General features: G+C 45.4%; 2 protein-coding genes across 2 annotated transcripts; both read left to right on the plus strand.

Annotated features, from left to right (window-relative positions):
- Nucleotides 1-17,838: 17,838 nt before the first annotated feature.
- Nucleotides 17,839-18,465, plus strand: LOC109179515 (RNA-directed DNA polymerase homolog). The gene has a single exon (XM_019329025.1). The coding sequence runs from the start codon at nucleotides 17,839-17,841 to the stop codon at nucleotides 18,463-18,465; it is 627 nt and encodes a 208-aa protein (XP_019184570.1).
- A 66-nt stretch (nucleotides 18,466-18,531) lies between these two features.
- Nucleotides 18,532-20,918, plus strand: LOC109179516. The gene is made up of 3 exons (XM_019329026.1): nucleotides 18,532-18,911; nucleotides 19,031-19,690; nucleotides 19,844-20,918. Exons 1-3 carry the CDS (start codon nucleotides 18,532-18,534, stop codon nucleotides 20,916-20,918), a joined length of 2,115 nt encoding a protein of 704 aa, XP_019184571.1.
- Nucleotides 20,919-24,260: the final 3,342 nt, after the last annotated feature.

Genomic DNA, 24,260 nt, shown 5'->3' on the forward strand with positions numbered 1-24,260 from the left:
GTTTCTGTTTGTGGCTTGTTCCTTAGCTGAGCTGTCTCGTTTTGTGTGGATCGTTGGCTAATTTTGAGCAGGAGTTAGGCTTGGTGTAAAGTTAGTTTCCCATTTCCGTTAAATCTTCTACCTATCACCTTATCTTTATTTCTTGTCTTACCTTTGTGAACCCTCAACCTATCTTTAAGTCTTGTCTCTTGTTTTGTTAACCGACGGTTTTGGTGTTGAGTTTCGTTGTGTCCAAGCCTATCAATCTTATCACCTTAATCTGAACCCTTGTTTTCTCTAACTTTGGCTAGTGGCGAACACCTTTGTTGCTTAAAACTTCGTTGCATCCCATCTCCTAAGCTTTGTCATCTGTTTCGCTAGCCGACCGTTTTCGTTGTGGAACCTTGTTGCATCCCTTGCTTGTTTTGTTAGTAGGTTCGTTGGTAGTTGTTGCTCAATTGTGCGTTTAGTCGCTCTCTCTTGTTTTCCGTGGTTTTTAGCTTGTGGTTTGGGTAGTCAGTTTAGTTGCTTCGCTTTTTGAAGACGTCGTTCGTCGCAGTTAACCAGAGGTTGGACCAACTTGAGGTCAGTCCTAGCCGAGGAAGAGATGATGAGGGATCCGAGGAGAGCACCGAGGAGCCGGAGAGCGAGTCCTTCTAGAGTGAAGCTGTGGCTACCTTGTTCGCCTTTTTCTTAGTAGTTGTATCTCCTTAGCCGTTGTTGCCGTTGTTGGTGGTTTGTTGTTTGCTTTTGTGCTTGTTTTTGTTTGTTACCTTGTGGTTTAGTTAGCTTAGTAGTAGTGGTGGGTGTTCTGTGTTGGTTGTCTTGTTCTTAGTGTTTGGCTAGAAGTTGACGTTGGTGTTAAGACTAGAGTTCGTGATGCTCAATCTATTCCTTTGTTAAACTTTTGCCAATCCTTGATTTGATATGCCTTCTTTCTTGTTTGGAATTCTTGTAAAATCCTTTGAGTTTTGACCAAAAGAATTCGTTCTTGAACCTCTTGTCACAATGTTGTTTCCTATCACCGTTTGTTTCTAATTCGTCGTACCCAAACTTCGGGGACGAAGCTTCTTTGAAGGGGGAGAGGATGTGACACCCCAAAAATCCAAATTCAATTAATGGATTAATTGAGTAATTAATCCTATTTCAATTGGTGAATTAATTCCTAAAATCCTGAAAATTCAATACTTGGGGACTAGTAATTGACTAGTCAACCCCAAAGTCAAAGTTATACCTTGAGCTTTGAAGGGAGTTCCCTAGTTCCTTACATTTCCTAATGTTAGTACGGGCATTCTTGACCTTACACATAGTGTTAGTATTGTAACCTAACATAGTAGACATCTTCATTCTATCCCTTACACTTTCTAAAAACCTAGCTCTACCTTCTCTCTAAAAAGGTGAGTAGCTTTTCTTCCAAGCCAAGTTGAGAGCTTGCCAAGACATAAAGAGTTGCTTCCAAGATTCAACCTTTCTTATATTTGGGCATCTAGGAGGGTAAGATCTAAGTCCATCTTGTGTTTTTGGTTTCATCTTAGGTGTTTTTTCTTAAAAGTAGGTTCTTTATGATCTTTTGGTTTGCTTTTGAAGTGGGTTTGGAAGGTGAGCCTTAAGAAGAGCTTGTTAAGGTGTAAAGTGAAGTCTTTTAGTCTACAAGAGGTAACCCATGCTCTACAAAATATATTTTGCTTACCTATATGTGATTTCTTAGATTCTACATGTGTTTTGCTATGAAATGTGAGTGTTTATGCATTTGTCTTGTGAAAATGCATATCTAGAGCTTGTGTTTAGGGTTCTTTTGTGCCATTGCTTGGCATTTCCTATTATTCAAGTCACTTTGTTGTATTGGGTGAGATTTGGCATGTTTTAGACTTGAATTTGAGCTTGGAGTTGAAAATCCCCGAAGGGATTATTTTCGACACAGGGATGTACCCGAGGGCGGAACGACGGGCAGAGCCCTACCCGCAGCCCACCCACGGGGAACGTGGCTTGTGGGTGGTGTACCCGCGGGTGGAACCACGGGTAGGGCCTACCCGTGGGTCTACCCGCGTGGAACACTTCGGTGTTGTGATGGGATTTGTTCCCCGTGATTCTTTTGACTCGGTATTTGATCTTTGGACTTCTCGATGTTCTTTTGTGGAACTATTTGAGTGTCTTCTTGATGTTTCGTATGTCTAGAACTATGTGGTAGGTATCCATGTAGGACTTTGGTGTCTTGAATCGTGCTAAGTGTTCAACATTGTGTTTCGTTGAACCGTGAGGAGTCTTGTGTGTTCCTCGGAACTACCTTTGGTTTATCCGTTTGATGAGCATGCTAGTTTGGTGTCTACATGCTAGCGTGTGTGTTGTTTGTACCTTCCGATTGGCTGATGATAACTTGTGTTATTCATCGTTGTTGTTGTTGGGCTGTGACCCATTCCTTGATTGAGTATGTTTCATACCTTCGTTGTGATTCGTTGATTGATTCCTGTTGTGGTGTGATGTGTGTGTGGCTTTAACTGGATTGCACGATTAGTGGTATGGGACACTAGTCACCAAGGTATTGCAGCGGTCCTCGTGGTGGCCGTGACGTGATTATGGAGTTGTGACCAGTGTGTCAGGTTCACGTATTTCTTGGGAAGGCGTGTGTCGCCGTGTGTGTGTACGGTACCTTGTGTACTATGAAATTGATGGTTTTGTTGGTGGTTTGTTGGTGGGGGACGACGGTCCCAGGATGGAAAAGGTTGGACTAAGAAGTACAGGGGTCCTGGAGGTAATGGTTGTAAAGAAGATACAAGGTTGGGGGTAGCCATAAGGTTGGAACCGGGCATAAGGCAGGCATATCAACTCGTGATGGGTGATGTCACGAGGGCTATTTTAGCCAGTGTTGTGAGTTCATCTCTTGTGACGTGTGTAGTCACAAAGGCATGTGTTGCCTTGGCATGTGATGTCGATTGTGTGAGTCTTATTCTTTTGCGGGAACTTGTCGGGTTTTGATCTATTGAGTGATGATAGATCATGCCTTGACTCTTTTGTGAGTCGTGTTGTTCTTGTGGTCTTGGGATGTGCTCCCGTGTTGCTTGTGAGAGTGTTGAGTCTTATGTTGGCTTTTACTCTTGGTTTTACACTTATATATATGTATTCCATTTCGAAAATGGTTTTACAACTTATACCTTACTTATGTATGTTATTTCACATGTATTGGTGGGTTACCAACATTATTCGCTGACCGGGCGGCGCTATCTAGTGCCTGTTAGCTTAGCTTTCCCCATTGGTTTTATGGCCTGTGTGCCGATATAGTTGTAGACTTGTGAACTTTGGGATATTGTAAACAATGCAGATTTGGCCGTAGCGTTCATTCGTGTTGATGAACGTGGCATAACACCCCATGACTTGGATTTATGTTTATCCAGTTATCTTTTAGTCTTCCGCTGTGCTAGTTGTATTGTTGTGTTATCTGCATGTGTTAAGGTTTTTTATAGCTTGCGTTTTAGGGGGTGTTACACTATTGTAATACGAAATCCATGTTATAATCCTAGGGCTCTAGACATAATCAAAATACAAGATCATTCATATAATTTATCATATATCAAGAAACGTCAAGATTATCACATAAGCATCAAGATTATCACATAAACACCAAGATTATCACATAAACACAATATAAACCCTAGGCAAAGCTCTATTAAGACTCAAACACAGAATCATATATCAAAGGAGCCAATGAATAAGAAATAGCAAGGAAAATAGGTTTTGTCGAGACATGGGTTGTAACACCCCCTAATTTCCATGCTATTTAAAGCCTTAAACATGCAGATATCTAAACCAAAACATCAAACACAGCGGAAGACTGAAAGAGAAATATATATATAAACTGGAAGGAAAGGGGTGCTATGCCACGCTCACCCAGGGGTGAACGCACAGGCTAACATCTGCATTGTTCAAAATCTAAAACCAATATCACAAAGTACTAAGTCTAAATTGGCTCACAGGCCACAAAACATAAAGGAGGAGCTACACTAGCTGGCACTAAACCGCGCACTCGTCTAAACATCACCTGAAAGAAACACATAAAACATGGGACGACGCCCGGTCAGCAAATAATGCTGGTAACCCACCAATACATGTGACATATCATACGTAGATAAGATTTAAGTTTGTAAAGCCATTTTTGAAACGGGATACATATATATAAGTTCAAAACCAAGAGTAATAGTCAACACAAGACTCAAACACTCTCAACAAAAACACGGGAACACATCCCAAGACTACAAAGAACAACAACAACTCAAAAGAAGTCTCAAGGCATAATCTATCATCACACAATAGATTAACACCCGACATGCATGATACAAGAGATTAAGGACACACTCAATGGAAACACATGCCAAGGAAACACATGCCTTTGTGACTACACACGTCACAAGAAGAGAACTCACAACAACGGCTACACAAGCCCTCGTGACATCACCCATCACGAGTTGATATGCCTTCCTTATGCCCGGTTCCAACCTTATGGCTACCCCCAACGTTATTTCTAGTTCCAACTGTTACCTCCAGGACCCCTGTACAACCAAGTCCAACCATTTCCCTCCGAGGACCGTCGTCCCCATCCGTCAACGACCGCCAACAAAACCACCAATTTCATAGTACACAAGGATACCGATCACACACACGGCAACACATGCCTCGACAACACATCCCTCCCAAGAAATACGTGAACCGGACACATAGGTCACAAACTCCATATTCACGTCATGGCCACCACGAGGACCACTGCCGTACCATGGTGATTAAGGCCCCATACACCGAAATCGTGCAATCCAGGTACAACCACACACACATCACACCTCCACATGAATTAATCAACGGATCACAACGAAGATATGAAACCATACTCAATCAAGGAATGGATCACAATCCAACAACAACGATGAATAACACAAGTCATCATCAACATTAGGAAGGTACAAACAACACACACGCTAGCTTTTAAACACCGAACTAGCATGCTTATCAAACGGGTAAACCAAACTTAGTTCCGAAGAACACACAAGACTCATCACGGTTCAACGAATCACAATGTTGAACACTTAGCACGATTCAAGACACAAAAAAACTACATGGATTCCTACCATATAGTTCTAGACATACGAAACATCAAGAAGACGCTCAAATAGTTCCACAAAAGAACATCGGGAAGTCAAAAGACAAAATACCGAGTCAAAAGAATCACGGGGAACAAATCCCGAATACACACCAAGGTGTACCCCGCAGGTGGACCCACGGGTAGGCCCCCACCCGTGGTTCCACCCGCGGTTACATACCCACCGGCCACTTGTACCCCGCGGGTGGGCGGCGGGTGGACCCCTACCCGTCGTTCCGCCTGCGGGTACGTATACCTGCACAAAATAATCCCTTCAGGGATTTTCAACTCCAAGCTCAAATTCAAGTCCAAAACATACCAAATCTCACCAAATACAACAAAATGACTTGAACCAAAGGAATAGCCAAGCAATGGCATAAATGAACCCTAAACACAAGCTCTAGATATGCATTTTCACAAGACAATGCATAAACACTCACATTTCATAGCAAAATCACATGTAGAATCCAAGAATCATCATATAGGTAAACAAAATAGATTTTGTAGAGCATGGGTTACCTCTTGAAGACAAAAACCTTCACTTAACACCTCACCAAGCTCCTAAACAAAGCTCACCTTCCAAACCCACTTCAAGAACACACCAAAAGATCATAAAGATTTTATCTTTAAGAAAAGACACCTTAGAAAACACTAAAAACACAAGATGATCATGGATCTTACCCTCCTAGATTCCCAGATGTTTGAAAGGTAGAATCTTGGAGACAACTCTTGAAAGAAAAGCTATCTACCTTTTTAAAGAGAAGGTAGAGCTAGAATTTGGAAAGTGTAAGGAGAGAAATGAGGGTGTTCTACTAGGTTAGCTTACAATACTAACACAAGGTGAAAAGTCAAGAATACCCTTACTAACATAAAGAAGTGTAAGGGAACAAGGGAACTCCTTACAAAGCTTAAGGTAGAACCTTGACTTTGGGGTTGACTAGTCAATTACTAGTCCCCGACTATTGAATTTTCAGGATTTTTAGGAATTAAATCACCAATTGAAATAGGATTAATTACTTAATTAATCCCTTAATCGAATTCAGATTTCGGGGTGTCACATCCTCTCCCCCTTCAAAGACGCTTCGTCCCCGAAGCTTGGGTACGACGAATTAAAACAACGGTGAAAATAACAACAATGTGACAAGAGTGTCAAGAACAATCTCTCTTGGTCAAAATCCAAAAGATTCCACAAGAATTCAAGGCAAGAAAGAATGTATTTCAAACCAAGGATTGGCAAGAATTTAACAAATGGATAAATATTTAGCACAACGAACTCTAATCCCAACAGAAACACCAACTTCTCTAGCCAACAACTAAAAACTAGACAACCAACTCAAAACACCAACTACAAAACCAACTAAACAACAAAACGACAAGCAAGAACAATCATACAAGGCAAGCAACAAACAACTATCAAACGGTAACAATAGCTAAGAAGGACGAACAAGATGGCCACAACTCCACTCTAGAAGGACTCGCCCTCCGATTCCTTGGATTCCTCATCATCCTTTCCTCTGCGGCTTGAACTGGCCTCGATCTGATCTAGCCTTTGGTGCACGGCGACAAACTACGTCTTCATGTATGCAAAGCCTTCTTCGATCATGCGGTTCTGTTGACGAAGCAAGGTGAAAACACGCTCCTCATGCGTCATGGAGTCATGCTCCCTCTTGGTGCGAGCTTCCCTCCGCCTCTGATTTTCTTCCCTTTCAAAATCACTTTCTTCGGCCTCAACAGCTTCCGGTGCTCCCACCTCATCCTGACGGCCTGCTTCACCCTCATCTTCTTCATCACCTCCCAAACTCTGAACAGCAAGGTTCAACTTCCCGGCATGAATCCCAAGCTCGGCTGCCAACTCGGTTCTTTCTTCAGGGGCTTTCCTTGCAACTTCTTCGAGAGTGATGTAATCACCATCATCTAGCTGAAACAAATTACAACTTCGAAGATTGGTGGCATCCAACACCAACTTTCCCACGGCCTTCGGTAGATAACCATCCACACTTACACCCTTCCTAACCAGAATCCAGCTCAACACCATCCCATACGGTAGGCTTTTCCGGTTATGATCACGGCAGAAAACCATATGTTGCAACATCAAAGCTGGCAGGTTGAACTTGACCATATTCTTGAGACAAAAGGCAAAGGTGCACTCCAACTTTCCCAACAACTTACTTTTGTTGTTATTGGGTAGCAAACAATCCGATACCAACATAACCAAGATCCTTTGCTCCGCAGACAACCACTTTTTCTCTGGCCTTGAAGCTTGAGTGAAACCTCTCGTGCGACCCTAAAAATAACTCAAATAGTCTCGGTACCCCATGGTATCCGTACTAATCCATGAGTTACCGCTATACTGAGCAACTCCCGAAGCAGATAAACTCAAAAGCTGAGCCAGCCTCTTTTCAGACAAAACTACCTTCACACCTCTCACTTTAGAAGTGATCTCAAGCTTATCACCATCCTTTGTCACAACCATGTGACGATAAAATTCCTTAACCAAACTCGGGTAAGTCTCGGCCCTTATGGCGAGAAACCCATCCAACAAACCTTGGAATCTAAGCATATCCAACAAAGAATTAGGCTTTACCTTCAAGAACAAGGTAGTGGGCATCCACCCATTATACTTTCCTAGCCAAGCTTGACCTTCTAGGCATGGTAGGAGATGACGCAAAGCTCAACAAAAGAAGCCCACAACTTCTCCTTCTACTACCCTCTCTCGGCGACTCTCTCTCTCGGCTTCCGGCGAACAGGGCAGCTCGGCGGTGAGGCTCCGGCGGTGCGTCGATGGATCGGCGGTGGTGGCGGGTTGCAGGTGGGGCGACGGGTGGGGGTGTATCTCGGCTGCTCACGGGTAGGGAAGAAGAGAGAAGAAAATTTGGGAATTTTAGGGATTTTTGGGGAAAAATTGGGGAAAAGATGATTTAATTTGGGGATTTGGGTAAAGTGGAAATTTATGGTTTCGATGGAATTAAAATTGGGTAAATTCCAAGAAAGATAATTAGCTTAAGTGGTTTAGAGGTTAGGTTAGCAAAGAGTATACTTGGGTTCGAAACTCAATGGTTGTAATTGAACATTTGGTTAGACTTTTAGGCTACACAAGATAGGATTTTTGTATGGGTTTTCTATTCTCAAATTCAAAGAATACTTGGGAAATTTAGAGGGTTCTCAAAGGAAAGGTTATAAGAGTATCCAAGTGCAAGGATTATAGAATTAACCCAAGCATGATTTATTCCGAAGTTAAATAACTAACTTCACAACGAACTTACCCGCAAAAACTAAGGGAATCATCTCCCAAGAAGAGCTTACACTTAACCCCAAGAGAATCATTATCAAAGAAAACCATGACAAGGATAGCAAAGTAACTCGAGTAGACAACGAAGAAACACAAGACAACACACAAGGCAACAAAGAACAAGATGCGCACAAAAGACAAGGGTAAGCTAGGAAAGGATTACCTTCTAGCTCCTCCTCCACCAAACCCTCAGACTCTGCCTGCGAACGCCCCATCATGAAGACTCTCCCTGATGGTCTGGGTCTAGCTGCTCCACGGCCCGAGCTACCTCCCGCTGCTCCTCCGGCTCCTGAGGATGGTGGCAACGCCCTCTGTTTGGCTTGCTGGGGACACTCAGCGACCTTGTGACCCCTATCTACGGCCAATCTTGACTTGGTTTCCTTGCTCCATCCGGTTGGGTACTTGGGTTGAAGATGACACATTCTTAGCTTGAAAACTCGGTCGTGGCTTCTTGAAGGTGGAAGAACCTCCGCTCTCGGTCCTCTTCCTCGCTAGCTCATAAGATCCTCGCTGAAGCTGCTGAATACGGTACAGATCCGAAACTCACATAAGAATCCTTAAGTGAACTCGGCCTGCTCACTCAAAGCTTTTCGTGCCTCATAATTCAAGTCGGCAATGAATTTCTCGACCTTAGCGAGCTCCATAGGCACGAGCATCCGAGCAAAGCGCTCCAACTCCAAAAACTTCTTGTGGTATTCGACCACACACAGAGATCCTTGCTGCAGATGGAGAAACTCCTCGTACATAGCGGCACGCACGTGTGCCGGGTAAAACCTCTCACGCATCCTATCCTTAAGCGCGGACCAATCGAACTCAGGCTCCTCAAGGTAGGCCGGACCCTCATGAATCCACCACAGATCAAGCTCATGACAGAAGTAGAACGTTGCCAGTTCTACCCTTCTCTCCTCAGGACAACCCACAACCACGAAAAATCTTGTCGAACACTCTCATCCATTCCTCCAAAACCACCGGGTCTTCTTCACCCGCGAAGGTCGGCGGCCTGTGACCCAACACCAAACGACCCATATCCCTGTGCCCAGCAGGTTGAGGAGGTGGCACAGGGTGGTTGTTGTTCAGCAAAGCCTCGCTAAGCGTCTGCATCGTCTGCGTTAACTGTTGGAGGTTCTAAGAAAGCTGCTCGTTCGTCGGGGTCTCCGGGGTGCGCGCTCGAGGAAGAGGAGGCATCACAAACTTCTAGAACGACAACACGGTTACCAAAATGACAACAAGCAAGCAAATAACTGAACGCAACACTCAGCTCACAGCGCAACCTACAGTCCTAAGCCTAACACTTAGATTCTTAAGGTCACTTTAAGGTCTCAAACCACACTTAGCCACTTAGAAAGTCTAGACTTTACCCTCCTAGGCTCAAACCTAGGCTCTGATACCAACTGTCACACCCCATAATTTCCATGCTATTTAAAGCCTTAAACATGCAGATAGCTAAACCAAAACATCAAATACAGCGGAAGATTGAAAGGGAAATATATATAAACTGGAAGGAAATGGGTGCTATGCCACGCTCACCCAGGGGTGAACTATAACACCCCGTGTTACGGCCTTCAATCCCGGATTAATTATTTAATTAATCCCGTTAATAATAATTAAATATGATTTAATTCGGTTAGGTTTCCCTTTAATTAATTAATAAGGCCCACCATGAACCGTGGGCCCTTGCCTAAATTAGAGCCTTAAGCCTATTAGAAATAAAGAAAGTAAACCTTTTACTATTCAGATTCTGATTAGGAATCATAGACCTAGTTATCTATTAAGAATAAAGGAAGTAGGTCTTTTACTATTCAGATTATGATTAGGATTCTCTTTAATTAATTAATATGGTCCACTATGGACCATGGAACCCAATCCTTAGTCCCAAAAGGAATAGAATTAGCAAGCCTATAATATTAGTTCCTATTTAGGACTCCTAAATATATAAATAAGGGACTTAAGAGGCACCTAGAATCCCCCACCACAATAAACGACTCACCATCCCAAAAGAGCTCCAAGAATTCCCTTAGAAGAAATCAAGAAAGCAAGAAAGCTTAAAGAAAGACCCTTCATAGCCAAGGAATTAATTAAGGCTAAGAGGTAACCCATGTCTCAACAAAACCTATTTTCATAGCTATGATTCCCCCTTAGGGTTTCCCCCATATTATTGTGTATTAATGACTTGTGATGATTATTATTGATGATTGATGTGATGATCCCACGGGGGATCTTGATAATCTTGATATTGGGAGATTCTTGATAATTATGGTGTTCTTGATGATTATATGAAGTTCTTGATGAGTATGTGTTGTTCTTAATGATTGTGTGATGCTCTTGATGTTTATGTGCTATTCTTACCGAATCTTGCAATTAGAAGACGAATCGTATTCTTGTTGATATAAAAGTGATTAGAACCCTAGGTTGTATCGTATGATATTATTCTTGGTTTATCAGGTGGGGAAATCGCATGTTTGGGTGTTGTTTATGTTTAGAAAAGCATGATAGGTTATGTGCCGTACGTTTCTCGTATTTGATCCGTTAATTGTCTACGTGTTAATTATTAGTTGCGTTGTAAAGTGTCTAAGCATGGTTTCGGGTTCCACAAAGGTTCCCGGGACGTTATTGTGTGAAAAGAGTCAGTGAGGGGTAGGTGGGGGGTAGGGGACCCGCCACCTACCCACGGTCGAGAAACACCGCCCGACAGCGGGTAGCCGGCGGGCGGGCAGCTGCCCGCCGGCGACCCGTTGCCCGGAACAGTACACTCCGGCGGGCAGCCGGCGGGTGGCCCCCCACCCACCGGCTACCCGCTGGAAATTATCCCACTTTGGGACCCCGGCTTCCCCGTTTGATGTTCCCCCGTTCCCCGTGGTGTCCCAACGGACTCTGTTATCGTGCCTATGTCTCGTTTGATGTTTCAGGTACCGTTCGTAGGTTTATGAGTCTATTATATTGCATGCTAGTTGAATTGGTATCCCGTTGACCTAGGTGGAAGGAGTATGAACCCCTTAGGACTATTCTTAGTATATGATGGATCACGCATAGGTTTTGTTATACGCTTTCTCCCCCTTCCCAATATGTAATGTGGGTTGCATGTGCTTGCTATGTGATATGTGTGTGTGTTACCCCAATTCGGTTGCGATCGGATTGGTTATCCTGAGCTGCGGTTCAGAAGCTGGCTGCGGTCATATTGATACTCTTGGGCTGCGGTCCACCGTTTGGTTGCGATCAAACGTTTCTATACGAGCTGCGGTTCGTCCTCTTTCCTGGCTGCGGTCAGATGACATTTTCTTGGGCTGCGGTCCACTGTTTGGTTGTGATCAAACACTATGATGAGCTGCGGTTCATCGATCGGTTGCGATCGACCCCTCCGTGTTGCGATACGGGGCAGGGTGCTGCGGGGCCGTGTCAGAGCTATATACGCTGACCCTCATGTATGGGCATGCGATTGGTCCTGTGGCGCCAACAAAGTGTGTTATGTGTTGTGACATGGACGAGTTGTGATTACGAGTGTCTTAGGGGAAGTGACTATGGGATTTATATTGGGGATTGTTCATGTTGGGTTATGATCATTGTTTATGCTTTGCCTTATCTGCCTTATCTGTTGTGAACTGCATATGCTCGTTATAACTGTTGCTTGTGTCTGGCCTTATCTGTCGAGTCATTCCTGGTTTTAAAGCTAGAGTTCGTAGGATATATCTTCATGCTCAAAATGGTTTTCGTATATCTATATATATCTCTATATGTATTGTATTTCAACGCGTTGGAGTGGGTTACCAGCATCTCTCACTGAACAGATATATTTGGCTTTCAGGCACAAAAGAATAAGTCACCGGAGAGCGCTAGAACTTGGAACGTAGAAGTAGATAGTTTCCCTTTTCGGCCTGCGTGCCATGCTTATGCCTTTACATTATTGAGGATATTAGTTAGTTAGCCTGTGCACCTGAGTTCTCTAGCTCAGGTGTGGCATAGCACCCCATACTCTTGTTTATGTTTTGGGATTTAATGGGATTTCACCTTTATTTTATAAGTTTTAAATGTCTTGAAAATCTGGGGTGTTACAGTTGGTATCAGAGCTTAAGTTTGACCCTAGGATAAGACTCTTAAGACCGGACTTTAGGACGCTAGGCTTGAACTCTAGGTACTTAGGAACATAGGATCCAGGAATCTTAGGACGCGCAGTAAGATTGTCAAACCTACACTTAACCTCCCCTCTAACCTCTCTAACTTAAAGGAACCTCCCCCTACGCTTACCACACCAGGTAAGGGTGTGAATAGATAAGTTTACTTCAACAACTAGGTAACGTACACTTACCCGATAAATCGCCTCGTCCTAACTCCCGTCAAAAGACTTGTCAAGGACCCTGACCCAAGGAAAGGAAGATTTGGATGACTACTAAGAAAACGCGTTACAGTCAGGACTGCTATAAGGGACGGACTGCAATACGCACCAACCCAGGGTAACCACGATAACCCCGAGTCAGACAAATGACATGCACCTTCCGACAAGTTGCCTTATCTCGGCAAACCTGGGTTGCGGCTACAACAAACAGGAAGGAGAACTAGGACACCTATTAAAGTAGCAAAGGAACGACACCATTAGTCGAATCCTTGGGTGCAAGGTAAGTATATCGCGACACCTTGCGACCCCACCTCCCCAATTTAAAATATCATCCGCCCTGAAACCCCAGCATCTTGATACCCCTATTTGTTGAAAACTCCCACCCCGAATCCTTAATTACCTTAAGAGCAAATTCGCAACCGTCATGACCTTGCTCACCCTTTGTTGCGCTTAACCCAAACCCTCGGAAACCCTAAATTGTTATTGCCCTTACTCTAAGTTCATATCCCCACTCCGTTTGGAAACCCTGTTAAAAACCGTAGAGCAGCATAAGGCCCTTACCCTGCCCAGGGGCGTGAAGAACCGACATTCATTGATTCAATATTAAAATAAGTTGTTAGATAGGAATCGGCGAAGTAGGTGGAGGTTACGAATACGTATCACCCCACCCTTGCACGAAAACCGTGAAGGCTTCACGAGAAACCATAGCCTGTACGTACGCTACCGAAGAACGCCATGCGTTGACAAGAGCGGGAAAACAGATACTTTCAATGTGTCAGGGGTCCTCGCTACAGAAAACATCGTCAAATAGGTGCAACAGGCCGAACCTCAAGGAGGACATAAAGCCTTGCTAAGAATTTCATCCACCAAGGAAGGGATGAAACCCAGTAGAACAAGAAAGACTAACCCGAAACCCCCTTACCCTTAAGAACCCTCGGCAAGGATTAGGAGTCAAGACCTAGGGGTTTGACCCACTAAACCGACTGGGTCCAGACTTCTAGACATCCGAGGGGAACGTGCACGGAAACCATCACGAGAATTCCCCTGGAAGCCGTAGAGACGAAGGGGATTTCGACACGGGAAGAGAAGATCAAACGAAAATCTTAAAATCAAACAAAGCCAAGGAAAAGGGATCACCAGTTCGACTGCACGCCACAACCAAGCCCCAAACAGGCATAATCACTCGAAGCCAAGAGTCCTTAGCCCCTTTCCCTCCCCTTGCCAATGAAGTACCATTTCGTTAAAGAATCCATCCTATCACTCCAAACCTCGCTCTTGATCCCTCATTACAGACAAACCCGTACAAGGTGGCAACCTTCCTTCCTGTATTATGACCTTGAGACATCGACCCTATCCGCCCCTCGACTTTGAAACCTAGCCCTTGCACTTCTTACACCCCTTTAAACCCAGACCAAGAAAACATAGATATATATATATGTATGTATATCTACCTCTAGAACTCGTGCTTAAGGATCAATGAACATTGTACGATGGGCCATCCTATGTATCCAAGTCCCTTTTATTGTGCACAAGGGTTTGGGACTTGTCAGGACATGAATCTGTGCATTTTTGGGGTTTTTCCCGAAGGAATTGACTATTCCTAGTCACTTTCCCGCGGGTCCCCAACGGGTCCTTGACGGGACCTTGGCGGGTCCTTGGTAGGAGCTTGGCAGGCGGACGACCGCCCACCTCGCGCCCACTGGTACAATGTGCTGATTTCTTAACCCCTCATTTTATTGATTTGTGGCGCACTTGTGTGCCTCGATTGAGGAATGTGAGTCTTGGGTAAGGAACCATGGACCACCCAAACATAGTGTCCTACGTAAAAGACCTTGACGCACGAGACACCATCGGGAAATCACAATCAATTACATTGCACGAGTAATTGAAATCGGATCCTACGATACAACCGACTAGGGATGTTTGGCATAAAGGATTGCGCAAACCAAGGAGGCGAGTTGGGAACTCGTACTAAGAACCCACGAAAACCTTAAAAGTCAAAATGCTAAGGAGGGACCGGGACTCCTCCAAACCATGGACATCGTTCGAGCAAATCAGAGGATTCCTTACAAGTTGTATGGAACCAAGAACTACGCAGCCCATGGTGCTAAGCAAAAGGGTGAAGAACACATTCGCGCCAAGACTTCAAGGGTCATTAAGGACCCACAAGGAAATGAGGTGACTCGTAAAGTCGCTGAGCCATCCCACAACGAAATTTGGTAACCGACTGCGCTTTAAAAGAAAAAGGGCACGCTAGGACACCTTCATCATTAAAAATAACACAAACAGGGCACAACAATACCAAACCTCGGGTAAGACATGAAGTCTTACTAAGAATTTCATCCACTAAAGAGGAGATGAAATTCAATAAGAAGAGAAATTCAACCCAAAGTTCATCGACTCCCAAGAGACTTTGGGAAGAATTTGGGAAGTGCGCCCTAAGAGATTGGCGTGGTTGACCCAACTCGGTCAAGACCTTGGGCGCATTAAAGAAGTAAGTGTTGAATCACCACGGGAAATTCCCTTAAGAAAGAAGAGAAGGATGAAACCTTAGCCTGGGAAGCAAGGTCTAACAAGGACCTTAAAGTCAAGCAAGCACCAACACCAAGGAAGGAGGATCATCAGCTCGTTGGCGCATCGTGATCAAAGCATCTAACCAGATTATTCACTTGGGATCGAGAAACCTTAACCCATCCTAGCCGAATTCCTTTCCCTCCCTCGGAAAATCGGCCCCTTCCTTATTTCAAAACCCTTTCTACCCTTTAGAACCCATTCTCAATCCCATGTTTTAACGATTCCATACAAGTGGCAACCTCACAACCTAAGTTGCAACCTCGAAAACTCGATCCTAATTCCTGAATTCACAGTGTCCTCAAGTTTGAAACCCACTCTCTTAGCCCTGTAAACCTAATCGTTCCCAAAAACCCAACACACATAGGCGTGCAAGTATACAATTTCCCCATGGAATACCTTCTCTATAGGACCACGGTTCTTCTCTTGACTCGTTAACCCTGCAATGATTTCCAAGCTTCAGGGACGAAGCTTCTCGTAAGGGGGGGAGAGTGTAACACCCCGTGTTACGGCCTTCAATCCCGGATTAATTATTTAATTAATCACGTTAATAATAATTAAATATGATTTAATTCGGTTAGGTTTCCCTTTAATTAATTAATAAGGCCCACCATGAACCGTGGGCCCTTGCCTAAATTAGAGCCTTAAGCCTATTAGGAATAAAGAAAGTAAACCTTTTACTATTCAGATTCTGATTAGGAATCCTAGACCTAGTTATCTATTAGGAATAAAGGAAGTAGGTCTTTTACTATTCAGATTATGATTAGGATTCTCTTTAATTAATTAATATGGTCCACTATGGACCATGGAACCCAATCCTTAGTCCCAAAAGGAATAGAATTAGCAAGCCTATAATATTAGTTCCTATTTAGGACTCCTAAATATATAAATAGGGGACTTAAGAGGCACCTAGAACCCCCCACCACAATAAACGACTCACCATCCCAAAAGAGCTCCAAGAATTCCCTTAGAAGAAATCAAGAAAGCAACAAAGCTTAAAGAAAGACCCTTCATAGCCAAGGAATTAATTAAGGCTAAGAGGTAACCCATGTCTCAACAAAACCTATTTTCATAGCTATGATTCCCCCTTAGGGTTTCCCCCATTTTATTGTGTATTAATGACTTGTGATGATTATTATTGATGATTGATGTGATGATCCCATGGGGGATCTTGATAATCTTGATATTGGGAGATTCTTGATAATTATGGCGTTCTTGATGATTATATGAAGTTCTTGATGAGTATGTGTTGTTCTTAATGATTGTGTGATGCTCTTGATGTTTATGTGCTATTCTTACCGAATCTTGCAATTAGAAGACGAATCGTATTCTTGTTGATATAAAAGTGATTAGAACCCTAGGTTGTATCGTATGATATTATTCTTGGTTTATCGGGTGGGGAAATCGCATGTTTGGGTGTTGTTTATGTTTAGAAAAGCATGATAGGTTATGTGCCGTACGTTTCTCGTATTTGATCCGTTAATTGTCTACGTGTTAATTATTAGTTGCGTTGTAAAGTGTCTAAGCATGGTTTCGAGTTCCACAAAGGTTCCCGTGATGTTATTGTGTGAAAAGAGTCAGTGGGGGGTAGGGGACCCGCCACCTACCCACGGCCGAGAAACACCGCCCGGCAGCGGGTAGCCGGCGGGCGGGCAGCTGCCCGCCGGCGACCCGCTGCCCGGAACAGTACACTCCGGCGGGTGGCCCCCCACCCACCGGCTACCCGCTGGAAATTATCCTACTTTGGGACCCCGGCTTCCCCGTTTGATGTTCCCCCGTTCCCCGTGGTGTCCCAACGGACTCTGTTATCGTGCCTATGTCTAGTTTGATGTTTCGGGTACCGTTCGTAGGTTAATGAGTCTATTATATTGCATGCTAGTTGAATTGGTATCCCGTTGACCTAGGTGGAAGGAGTATGAACCCCTTAGGACTATTCTTAGTATGTGATGGATCACGCATAGGTTTTGTTATACGCTTTCTCCCCCTTCCGAATATGTAATGTGGGTTGCATGTGCTTGCTATGTGATATGTGTGTGTGTTACCCCAATTCGGTTGCGATCGGATTGGTTATCCTGAGCTGCGGTTCAGAAGCTGGCTGCGGTCATATTGATACTCTTGGGCTGCGGTCCATCGTTTGGTTGCAATCAAACGTTTCTATACGAGCTGCGGTTCGTCCTCTTTCCTGGCTGCGGTCAGATGACATTCTCTTGGGCTGCGGTCCACTTTTTGGTTGCGATCAAACACTATGATGAGCTGCGGTTTATCGGTCGGTTGCGATCGACCCCTCCGTGTTGCGATACGGGGCAGGGTGCTGCGGGGCCGTGTCAGAGCTATATACGCTGACCCTCATGTATGGGCATGCGATTGGTCCTGTGGTGCCAACAAAGTGTGTTATGTGTTGTGACATGGACGAGTTGTGATTACGAGTGTCTTGGGGGATGTGACTATGGGATTTATATTGGGGATTGTTCATGTTGGGTTATGATCATTGTTTATGCTTTGCCTTATCTGCCTTATCTGTCGTGAACTGCATATGCTCGTTATAACTCGATGATATTCGCGTGGGGTCCCAAAGATATGCCCGGGATCGACCGCTCCATCATATCGCATAGACTGGCGGTAGATCCCAGTTTCAAACCCGTTAAGCAGAAAAGACGACACTTGTCAGCTGAGAGGAGGGCATTCGTGAAGACAGAAGTAGACAAGCTCCCAGCGATAGGGCATATACAGAAGGCAATGTATCCGGCATGGCTGGCCAACGCGGTCCTAGCCCCGAAGCCGCCCACATGGCGCATGTGCGTGGACTACACGGATTTAAACAAGGCATGCCCCCAAGACCCTTTCCCTTTGCCCCGCACGGATCAGTTGGTAGACGAGACATCGGGATGTGAGTTGCTGAGTTTTATGGATGCGTTCAAAGGGTACCACCAAATCTTCATGGCAGAAGAAGACGAAGAGAAAACGGCGTTCGTGACCCCAGATGGGATATATTGTTATCGGGTCATGGCGTTCGGCTTAAAAAATTCCGGGGCCACATTTACCCGTATGGTAGCAAAGATATTCAAGGACCTCCTGGGAAACATAATGGAGGCCTACGTGGACGATATGCTGGTCAAGAGCAAGGATGCCGGTACCCACCCAGCATATCTGACTCAATGCTTCGAGATTATGAAGTAGAAGAACCTACGCCTGAACCCGAAGAAATGCGCGTTCGCAGTGACGGGGGGAAAATTCCTGGGGTTCATGGTCACTCACCGGGGGATAGAGGTTAACCCCGAAAAGGCACAGAACATCCTCAAGATGCAGCCCCCAACATCGATAAAAGATGTCCAGAGACCCAACGGCCGGCTGGCCGCCTTGAACAGATTCATGTCCAAGCTCGCGGAGAAGTCCCTCCCATTCTTCCAGGTCATGAAGCAAAGGAGCGGCTTCACCTGGACCCCGGAATGCCAGGAGGCCTTCGATCAATTTAAAGCATATTTGTCCGCGGCACCGGTAGTTTCCAAGCCAGAGAAAGGGGAAACATTGTACGTATACCTCGGGGTAGCACCCGCGGCCATTAGCTCGGTGCTACTCAGAGAGGAAACATGCATCCAGAAACCTATCTACTACGCCGAGCTCAGGTACACCCGCTTGAAAAAATAGTATACGCCCTCGTGAGAACGGTCCGAAAACTGGTATACTACTTCCAAGCACACCATGTAATTGTCCTGACAGACCAGCCCCTGGGTACCATCTTGAGAAACCCAGTCTCGTCAGGCCGCATGGTGAAGTGGGCGGTCGAACTCTCCCAGTATAATCTCGAGTATCGCCCCCGCACAGCTATCAAGGGTAAAGCCCTCGCTGACTTCATCGTGGAATGCACCATCTCGGAACGCCAGGAGAGGCAGACTGAAGAAGGCGCAGGAGAGTGGGAAATGTATACCGATGGCGCCTCGAGTAAAAAGGGTTGCGGCGGTGGCGTCGTGCTCATCTCGCCGAAAGGATTCAAGGCCTACCAAGCCTTCAGATTCTGCTTCCCTCTATCCAACAACGAAGCCGAATATGAGGCATTGATCGGGGGCCTGAGGTTGGCCCGGGCCCTGCAAACACGCCACCTCAAGATTCGGTCAGACTCACGACTGGTCGTGGGCCACGTCAACAATCAGTTCGAAGCACGGGAAGACAGGATGCGGCAGTGCCGGGATGTAGTCCAAAGACTATTGGCATCCGTAGAGCGGTGGGAACTAACCCAAATTACAAGGACCGACAACAGCGAGGCAGACCTTCTGTCCCGCGTGGCTCAAGGTGTCGAAGACCACCTGAGTTATGTGTCTAAGATAGCTCGGACAATTGACATCGATGCCCCCAGCAGAGATAAGGACGAGGTCCTGGCTGTAATACCGTCCCCGGATGAATGGATGTAGGAGATGATCCATTACAAGGAACAAGGTCTCGCACCCCACGACCCTGAACGAGCACGGAAAATAGTGTCCATGGCCCCGTCTTACCGGATGATTGAAGGAAGATTATTCAAACTATCCTTTTGAGGGACTGTGCTCCGATGTTTAACCAGAGCAGAAGCCGACAAAGTCATAGCGGAAGTCCACGAAGGAGTGTGCGCTGTACACCAGGGCGCCCAAACCCTGGCCAGGAAAATTATCTTGCAAGGGTATTACTGGCCCCGCATCAGATCCGATTGCCAGGACTACGTGAGGAAGTGCCCTACATGCCAGAAATTCACGATCTTACCCGGCAAGCCCGCATCTTATTACACCCCGGTCACTTCAGCCATCCCATTCGCGCGTTGGGGCATCGACTTGGCAGGTCCTTTCCCCAAAGGGGTGGGAGGCCTGAAGTTCCTAATCGTGGCCATAGATTATTTCACCAAGTGGGTAGAAGCAGAGCCCCTTGCCTCCATCACGGGGACCCAGTGCCGAAAATTTGTATGGAAAAATATCTTCACGAGATTTGGATTACCCCACCAAATCGTGTCCGACAACGGCAAACAATTTGACAACCAAGAATTCGCTCATTTCTGCGCTTATTACGGAGTGGAGCATATCAAGGTCGCCGTAGCCTATCCCCAAGCTAACGGTCAGGTGGAGAACACCAACCGCACCATCATTGACGGAATTAAGAAGAGAGTCGAAGCAACGGGGTCCACCTGGTACGAGGAACTACCGTCCATATTATGGGCCTATAGAACAACCCCCCGAAAAGCAACGGGGGATACCCCTTTCGCACTCACATACGGGTGCGAGGCACGGACACCAGTAGAGGTGATAACCCCTGCGAGTAGGAACACGCGATTCCAACCTGGCCAGAATGATGAAGACCTCCGGGTTGAATTGAATTTCGTACAAGAGAGGAGGGAGGCAGCCAGGCGAAATATTGCTATCTACCAACAGGCAATTAAACGCTACCACGACGCAAGAACATGCCCCCGCAATTTCCAGGTCGGCGACCTAGTCCTACGACGACGAGAAGCCAGCAAACCACTTCAGGGGGGGCAAGCTAGCCAAGAATTGGGAGGGGCCGTACAAAGTGGCGGAGTCAGTGCCAAAAACACTTACAAACTTAAAAAAATGCAGGGTAGGACCGTGGATCGCGTTTGGAACGCCCACCACCTACGAAGGTTCTTTCAGTAAATAGAATAGCCCAAGGTATGACAAATAATGCGACTCCCATGGCATTACCGTGGTACGTTGCATCGTAAGTGATTTATATATTCCCTCGTAGATGACATTGTGTCGCATGTTAATAATATCCGCAATTTTCACACATTGCATTGAGTGTTACAGACCTTCGGCGGATGGGGCATGTGGGTTATCGCAACCCACATGCGCGGACTTGCCCCCGGCAAGCCGCATGCATTTGGCGGATGGGGCATGTGGGTTATCGCAACCCACATGCGTGGACTTGCCCCCGGCAAGCCGCATGCATTTGGCGGATGGGGCATGTGGGTTATCGCAACCCACATGCGCGGACTTGCCCCCGGCAAGCCGCATGTATTTGGCGGTTGGGGCATGTGGGTTATCGCAACCCACATGCGCGGACTTGCCCCCGGCAAGCCGCATGTATTTGGCGGATGGGGCATGTGGGTTATCGCAACCCACATGCGCGGACTTGCCCACGGCAAGCAGCATGTATTTAGCGGTTGGGGTATGTGGGTTATCGCAACCCACATGCGCGGACTTGCCCCCGGCAAGCCGCATGTATTTTGCGGATGGGGCATGTGGGTTATCGCAACCCACATGCGCGGACTTACCCACGGCAAGCCGCATGCATTTGGCGGATGGGGCATGTGGGTTATCGCAACCCACATGCGCGGACTTGCCCCCGGCAAGCCGCATGTATTTGGCAGATGGGGCATGTGGGTTATCGCAATCCACATGCGCGGACTTGCCCCCGGCAAGCTGCATGTATTTGGCGGCAAATTGTTCGTAAAAAAAAAATAAAAAAGAAATAAAAAGAGCGAAAATAGACTATCACTAGATTATTAAAGTTGCCGAAATATCCGAATATTACAAAAAAAAAAAAAAAAAAAAGAAGATGAGCGAAAATAGACTATCACTAGATTATTAAGGTTTCCGAAATTACAAAAAAAAAAAAAGAAAAAAAAAAAAAAAGAAAACTATTGGGCCGCAGAAGCAGCAGCTGAGCTAGAAAATCCAGAGCCTGAGTTGATAGTGAGATGGAGATCAGAAGGGTCTACACTCCCGACAATACCAGATCCGGCCACAGGTTCCGAGGGAGCCGCAACAAACGACGTCACACCATGTTGGGCCGCCTCGGGGGTCATAAGCACATCGCCGCCAGCGGGTGTAGTAGACGAAGGAGTGGCCCGAGCCTGTAACACCCCGTGTTACGGCCTTCAATCCCGGATTAATTATTTAATTAATCCCGTTAATAATAATTAAATATGATTTAATTCGGTTAGGTTTCCCTTTAATTAGTTAATAAGGCCCACCATGAACCGTGGGCCCTTGCCTAAATTAGAGCCTTAAGCCTATTAGGAATAAAGAAAGTAAACCTTTTACTATTCAGATTCTGATTAGGAATCCTAGACCTAGTTATCTATTAGGAATAAAGGAAGTAGGTCTTTTACTATTCAGATTATGATTAGGATTCTCTTTAATTAATTAATATGGTCCACTATGGACCATGGAACCCAATCCTTAGTCCCAAAAGGAATAGAATTAGCAAGCCTATAATATTAGTTCCTATTTACGACTCCTAAATATATAAATAGGGGACTTAAGAGGCACCTAGAACCCCCCACCACAATAAACGACTCACCATCCCAAAAGAGCTCCAAGAATTCCCTTAGAAGAAATCAAGAAAGCAACAAAGCTTAAAGAAAGACCCTTCATAGCCAAGGAATTAATTATGGCTAAGAGGTAACCCATGTCTCAACAAAACCTATTTTCATAGCTATGATTTCCCCTTAGGGTTTCCCCCATATTATTGTGTACTAATGACTTGTGATGATTATTGATGATGATTGATATGATGATCCCATGGGGGATCTTGATAATCTTGATATTGGGAGATTCTTGATAATTTTGATATTCTTGATGATTATATGGAGCTCTTGATGATTATGTGTTGTTCTTGATAATTGGGTGATGCTCTTGATGTTTATGTGTTATTCTTACCGAATCTTGCAATTAGAAGACGAATCGTATTCTTGATTGATATAAAAGTGATTAGAACCCTAGGTTGTATCGTATGATATTATTCATGGTGTATTTGTAACACCCCAGATTTCCAAGACATTTAAAACTTATAAAATAAAGGTATTATCTCATTAAATCCCAAAACATAATACAAGTGTACGGGGTGCTATGCCACACCTGAGCTGGAGAACCCAGGTGCACAGGCTAACTAACTAATATCCTCAATAATGTAAATGCATAATATGGCACGCAGGCCGAAGGGGGCTAACTACTTCTACGTTCCGAGTACTAGCGCTCTCCAGTGACTTATTCTTCTGTGCCTGAAAGCCAAATATATCTGTTCAGCGAGAGATGCTGGTAACCCACTCCAACGTGTTGAAATACAATACATATAGAGATATATATAGATATACGAAAACCATTTTGAGCATGAGAATATATCCTACGAACTCTAGCTTTAAAACCGGGAATGACTCGACAGATAAGGTCAGACACAAGCAACAGTTATAACGGGCATATGCAGTTCACAACAGATAAGGCAGAGCATAAACAATGATCATAACCCAACATGAGCAATCCCTAATATAAATCCCTTAGTCACATCCCCCAAGACACTCATAATCACAACTCGTCCATGTCACAACACATAACACACTTTGTTGGTGCCACAGGACCAATCGCATGCCCATACATGAGGGTCAGCGCATATAGCTCTGACACGGCCCCGCAGCACCCTGGCCCGTATCGCAACACGGAGGGGTCGATCGCAACCGACCGATGAACCGCAGCTCATAAGAATGTGTAATCTGACTGTAGCCAGGAATTCCCATCTGACTACAGCCAGCCTCCGAACCGCAGCTCGGGAAAATGTCATCTGATTGCAGCCAGGAATTCCCATCTGACTACAACCAGCTTCTGGAACGCAGCCCAGGATACCGTCATCCGACTGCAGCCAGGAATTCCCATCTGACTGTAGCCGGCTTCTGAACCGCAGCTCAGGAATAACCAATCCGATCGCAACCGAATTGGGGCAACACGCACACATAACACATAGCAAGCACATACAACCCACATTACACGTTGGGAAGGGGAATAAACGTAAAAATAAACCTATGCGTGAACCATCACCAACTAAGAATAGTCCTAAGGGGTTCATACTTCTTCCACCTAGGTCAACGGGATAGGCACGACAAACGGATACCACCTAGGGGATACCAATTCATACTAGCAATATAATCGACTCATAAACCTACGAACGGTACCCGAAATACCAAACTAGACATAGGCACGACAAACGGGGTCCGTTGGGAC

Source organism: Ipomoea nil, unplaced genomic scaffold (assembly GCF_001879475.1).
Source record: "Ipomoea nil cultivar Tokyo-kokei standard unplaced genomic scaffold, Asagao_1.1 scaffold0926, whole genome shotgun sequence".
In the NCBI taxonomy this organism is placed as follows: Eukaryota; Viridiplantae; Streptophyta; class Magnoliopsida; order Solanales; family Convolvulaceae; genus Ipomoea; species Ipomoea nil.